General features: G+C 48.6%; 1 protein-coding gene across 1 annotated transcript; it reads left to right on the top strand.

Annotated features, from left to right (window-relative positions):
- Positions 1-17: 17 nt before the first annotated feature.
- LOC102742650 (acid-sensing ion channel 2) lies at positions 18-6,017 on the top strand. Its single transcript, XM_081811642.1, has 4 exons — positions 18-621; positions 2,299-2,449; positions 4,458-4,514; positions 5,860-6,017. The coding sequence occupies exons 1-4, from the start codon at positions 505-507 to the stop codon at positions 6,015-6,017; spliced, it is 483 nt and encodes a 160-aa protein (XP_081667768.1). The 5' UTR covers positions 18-504.
- The last annotated feature ends 237 nt before the right edge of the window (positions 6,018-6,254 follow it).

Genomic DNA, 6,254 nt, shown 5'->3' with positions numbered 1-6,254 from the left:
AAAATGTTTTTTAAAAAGGGGATTGATAAGATGTTGGTTGAAAAAGGGAAAAAGAAAAACTCAAAAAAAGAAAAAAGACAGTTAAAAAAAATAATTAACTTTGAAAGACTAAAGAATCATGGTAAAAAAGCCATGAATTCTATGTGCAGTATTCCCCTAGCGCTGGAGTTCTCCCATTCTCATTGATGGGTAAACTTGGTCTTGGCTGGCTGTTCTTGCTGATCTCCTGGGGGAGGGGCCTGTTGCCGTGGTTTCCAAATGTCTTTGCCAGAGGCGGAATTGCCCCGCCCTTGCCCGGTCCGGGCTAAGTAATCTGCTCGGGCTTGCTCTCGGGAGCTTTTGTTCCCTGCAAGCTTTCCGTACTGCTTTGGAGGCAGAGAATTAAAATGGCGGCCTCCCAATCTCTGCCCCGGAGGAGCCGAGAACTCGGGGCCCCGCTCCTCAGTGCACCCCCACAGAAAAGCAGTCAGTCACTCCCGTCTCCCCGGTCTCCGGCCGCACTCCATGCTCACCCAGCCTGTGACTGAGCGTTTCTATCTCTGGCACCCAACTCGGTGTGGAGTCTCCAAACCCAGCAGATCCCTGCGGTGCGCTCCCGTGCTGCTCCTCCCGGGGAAGAAGGTGAGTCTCCCCAGATCTGCTTCTTGTTGGGTCCCTGCTGGAGGAGCAGTGTCCCGACTGTGCCGCAGATCACGGTTTATGGCAACCCCGAGCTGGGCGCCCACGCCTCAGCTCCGCCTCTGCAGCTGGCTTTCCGCTCTGATACCAACTGAAATAAGTCAAACAGAGAAAGACATGTATCATATGACTTCACTGATATGAGGAATTCTTAATCGCAGGAAACAAATTGAGGGTTGCTGGATTGGGGGGTGGGGTGGGAGGGATGGGGTGACTGGGTGATAGACACTGGGGAGGGTATGTGCTCTGGTAAGCGCTGTGAATTGTGCAAGACTGTTGAGTCTCAGATCTGTACCTCTGAAACAAATAATGCAATATATGTTAAGAAAAAAAAAAGAAGAAGAAGAAGGTAGCAGGAGGGGAAGAATGAAGGGGGGGATATCAGAGGGGTAGACAAACCATGAGAGACGATGGACTCTGAAAAACAAACCGAGGGTTCTAGAGGTGAGGGACGTGGGAGGATGGGTTAGCCTGGTGATGGGTATTGAGGAGGGCACATTCTGCATGGAGCACTGGGTGTTATGCACAATGAATCATGGAACACTACATCTAAAACTAATGATGTAATGTATGGGGATTAACATAAGAATAAAAAAACTAAAGAATAAAATAAAATGTTAAAAATGTTTAAAAAAATAAAATATAATATAAAGCACATGTGGGATGACAAAAAAAAAAGTGTCTTAGGTCTTGGGGTGGCCTGGGTACCTCAGTCAGTTGAGCAGCCGACTCTTGAGTCGCTCAGGTCATGATATCAGGGTCCTGGGATGAAGCCCTGTGTAGGGCTCCGCACTCAGCAGGGAGCCTGCTTGAGAATCACACTCTCTCCCTCTGCCCCTCCCCTGCACTCAAACTTCCTCTCTCTCTCTCAAGTAAATAAATCTTTTTTAAAAAGTGCAAGTCTTGATTTAAGTGGTAGGTATACAGGTGTATACATTTTTCAGAATTTGTTGAACTGTGCTCTGAAGACTTATGCATTTTATTGCTTTTTTTATTCTTCAATTTTTTTAAAAAGATAGGTATAAAGGAATTAGCTTGGGGCTTAACACACAGTAAGTGCTTACAGCCGTTAGTTTCCCTCATCCTTCACCTTCTCCATCTCCAGCAGGCACATACCATAGGCATGACAGTGTTCTATGGTCATTGGACCTCTGAAAATAAGAATGACATTTTCCCCAAAGAAATCAGTCCATAGCATGACACTGGAGAGTTGCTCTAGTCTGGGCCACAGATCATAAATAACACTGATTATGCCATTTCTTCCTGGACCCTCCTGCAGGCTTTGGCCCCCAAGTCTAGGTCTAGAGTCTCACTGTTCTCAGCCAAGACGGTAGAATTTAGTTGGGTCATTCCAAGGGACTCGAGATGACAAAGTATGGAAGTAGAAAGACATGTGGCATGTATAAGAAACTGAGATCAGCATTTATGGGAAGGTTACAAGACAGGTAAACTAGTATTGGAGCCCAATGCTGAAAGCCTATGAGGTCAATGGAGTTAAATTGTCATGTAGGAGATGCTCAATAATTGTTTGTTGGTTGAATAAGTGAATGAATGAGATACTGGGGCTGTTGATGCTGAACCTCCAGGGCTGACTGCTGCCTCCACCTTCCTGTCTTGCAGCTCACATACCTGCCCCCACCCTGGGGCGAGTGCCGATCCTCAGAGATGGGACTCGACTTCTTTCCTGTTTACAGTATCACTGCCTGTCGGATTGACTGCGAGACGCGCTACATCGTGGAGAACTGTAACTGCCGCATGGTCCACATGCCAGGTCAGTGCCAGGGACTGCCTGGGACCTTCTCTGCACTTCACACCCCAGTGGGAAACACTGTACCCACTCCACGAGGATCCACAGGGATTCTGTTCTGGAAAGGCTAGTGTTTGGTCCCAAACACTTAGAGGGCAGATAGAAGCATCCAGTTAGCAACCAAGGCAGCATCCTGGTGTCCAGAAGTGTCCAGATGTTTGAAGAACGTTCCTCCTAGTGCTCAATATGTGTGCTAATTGTTTGCTGCTCTTACCTCCTAGAGTTCAATGTCCAGGTATCTGAGTGTTTACAATTCTTGAATCCTTGTATGGTACCTGTTCAAACATCCAGGTGTCTATTGCTTTCATCCAGATGGTTCCCTTCTTGCATCTAAATGTCTAGCACTCTTTTGAAGGAGGCAAAAGTCCATCAGCCAGCAAATAAATGTGCATGTGCTGGCATTTCTGTTGTCAGACTAACAAGGCATGTAACCATCTCATTAGATGATCTCATTAGAGATGGTCAGCTAATCAGAAGCAGAAGTGCAGGGGATGGAGGGGGGGGGGGGGGCGGGCTGATTCGAGCATGAAGAGTTTGGTATTGCAGCATAGAAGGAAGAATGACGGGCTGGAGGCAGGGACGTTGGCTTCTGATTCAAATTCTTCCATTCACCTTCTGTGTGACCTGACAAAAGTTACTAAACCTTTCTGTTCTTACCTTCATTATCTTTAAAACACAATCATTAGTTGTTATGAGGATAAAATTAGGCTAAAATATAAAAGTGCAAAAGTGCAAAAGTCAGTGGTCATTGTATTAGCACATGGGGAAAGGAAACCAAAAGTACTGTTGACTGATGTATTGGGAACGTCGCTATGATATTTCATGGCTACTATTTCATGGTTGTATCATACTTTAGGTTTATTTAACTAAATCCTTACATCAGACATTTAGTTGATTATCAGTTGTTTTCTGGTAAAACCAATGCTGAGATGAACATGCTTCTAGCAAAATTCTGAATTATTTCATCAGTAATCAACAATTTTCCTAGTAATCTAAATGGATGATTGCTGATCTTTGAAATTGCCTGAGACTCCCAGAAGACAGAGCAAAAAGGGAAACATAACAGTTAAATTGTTACTGTTGGAAAGGAGGAAAGGAGGAAGCATATCAGTTCTCAGTTCTTGAAAAAGGTGTTTAGGGAAATAGTAAGGAAAGGATATTGTGGTAGGTTTAACTTTAGCACTTGGCAAAAGAAAAAAAAAAAGGTGTGGACGAGGGTGGTTTCTGGATTTCTACCAAGAGACCAGAGAGGAGAATATAGCTGAATATTACCTGCCTGATGCTCAGACCGAGTCAGCAGCCAGTGAGGTTCCCCCCATGGAACCTGAGCCAAAAGCAAGCAGTAGATTTTAATCATTCCACTCATGACACTGTTCCTGGCATCTCAGTTACTAGTGTGCAATTAAGGGCAGAGCAATAGGAGACTTACAAAGCAGCCCTTGCTCAAAGCAGAGTGCTGCTGTTGGAAAGATTCCTGGCCTCAGGGTCATCACTGCTAGCTCTGGTGTCCTGGGAAGGCAGGATACTTAAGCCTCAAGTCTCGCACCCACGGGTAAAACAGACACAGGGTTTCCTGTTGCAGGAGGTACCCATGTGAGTTACAGACAATGATGCGCACCAGCCGCAGGTGTTTTCCACCACCTCCCTCCTTTCAGCCACCAAGGCTTTCTCATGTATCACCCACCTGAGCTGGGTGGACCAGCACAGCAATCTGGGAGAAGTTAGCTAGGCGGACTCTATTATGGCTTGCCCAAGCTCACAGAACAGAGCAGACCCAATCCCCTGGCTCTGAGTACACTGGGCCCCAACTGCCGGCAGGCAGCTCTGATCGGTGGTTCCCTTACGTGGAGGTTCCCTTCTGAATGCCAGCTGGGTATGCTACCCCTCCCGATTGCAGGATGCACTCCCCTTCCCCAGCCCAGGAGGGAGATGTTGCTGCCTGAGTACCTCTCTTTGTGTCTCTTCTTTGCAGGGGATGCCCCTTTCTGTACTCCTGAGCAGCACAAGGAGTGCGCAGAGCCTGCCCTAGGTCAGTACTGGGGGACAAATGGAGTGGGGGGCTGAGATTGAGACCTCGGAGGCCCTCTGGGTGTGGGAGAAATGGGGACAGGAGAGGAAAGTGAGAGGAGGAGGAAGAGAAGGGGGGAACAGATGCAGGGATGCAGGCGGGCGGTTGAGGGCTGACCAAGCACTGGGGGAGAGAATGGCAGTAGAGAGGTACCGGTAGAGATGGGTTGGGGTTTGAGGGAAATGGAGAGCACTGGGGAACACAGCGGAGCGGACAGAGATGGAGAGAGGATGGACAGTGGACAACCAGGTGGACACCGAAGGAGATGGGGGAGAGAAGGAGGGGCGGCCGGCGTGTATTTCCCCCTCGTCCTCCTCCTGCTGGGTGCTTGCAGTTTGGAATAACTGCTGGATTCCCCCACTGGAAAACTTCCGGGTGCGGGAGATCCCACAAACAAGCTAGAACCCCAAAGCTAGACCCACTCCACATGCCTGCCTCTCTCCGGACCTGGGAAGTGATTTATAATCAAGACAAGCAGAAAAAGTGTTTAAATCATTTGGACTCAATTTCATTCAGCAGCTGCACTTGCTGGAGCTAAGCCAGGACAGCTCTGGACTCCTGCGTCCAGATGCTTCCAGAAGGACTGGTGGGAGGGAGGCGGGGCTTAGAGAGAGTGAGAGACTTCTGACGTATACAAAGACATCTCTCTTTGGAGTACAGAATCAACAAAGCCCGTGGGTAACATTGCGATGCTCAGAGAGACGGAGGGAGAGAAGTATGTCTTTAGCCACCCTGTCCTAAGAGGAGCTTGAAGGAAAGAAACGTTCCAGATGCAGGGAGGTTGCTTCTAGGGACAGGAATTGGGGATCTTTGCTTGTGCCCTAACCCAGCAGACAGAAGAGGCAGGCTCTGGTTAGGGAAGAGCCACAGAGGGAATACCACGGAGCCCTGGGTTTCAGATAAAATGGTCTCCCACGTTTGCCCTTGATGGGAGACCCACTTTGTGGATGAGAACACCGAGGCTAGGAGCAGAGAAGAAGGCTCTGGGAAGCTGAGGGCGCCAGGACTCCCTGGAAGCCTGTTCTCCAAAGTGGTGCCTTTTCAACAATTTTTAAAGGGCAACATAACAATAAAGGAAGTCAAAGGAGAACAGGACAAAGAGAAACCTAGAAAGAGTGGGCACCATTTTATGAGAGCTCCCACCCTTACCAACCTAGTGCCAACGCCCAGTTCCCCTTCTCTCTGCAGTGCTCCACCCATCACTGCCCCTGGGGGAAGGCACCCTCTCCCAGATCATGCCCCGCCCCTGGAACCCAGGGGCCCCGCCCCCACACCTGACTAAGCCCCGCCCCTGTCTCCCCTCCAGGTCTGCTGGCGGAGAAGGACAGTAATTACTGTCTCTGCAGGACACCCTGCAACCTGACCCGCTACAACAAAGAGCTCTCCATGGTGAAGATCCCCAGCAAGACGTCAGCCAAGTACCTGGAGAAGAAATTTAACAAATCAGAAAAATATATCTCGTAAGCCAAGTGGGCATGGTAGGCAGGGGGAGAAGGGGTGGATCGAGGAGGAACTGGGAGTAATTAAGGAAGAGGGCAAAGGGAAGCAGTTGGCTCTATTTAGCAGATATTAATAGAACACTGCTGTGGGCCAAACTCTGTGTTTCGGACTCAGAAAGCAAAAACAATAATGGTTAAGACGCAGCTCCCGGCCATTAATGAGCTTGAAGGACTTTTCCAGGGAGGGCTTGCACATTCCCTT

The sequence above is a fragment of the Leptonychotes weddellii genome, unplaced genomic scaffold (genome assembly GCF_054177405.1).
Source record: "Leptonychotes weddellii isolate Sample4059 unplaced genomic scaffold, ASM5417740v2 HiC_scaffold_9075, whole genome shotgun sequence".
NCBI classification, from domain to species: Eukaryota; Metazoa; Chordata; class Mammalia; order Carnivora; family Phocidae; genus Leptonychotes; species Leptonychotes weddellii.
This window is presented reverse-complemented; position numbering and strand designations above follow the sequence as displayed.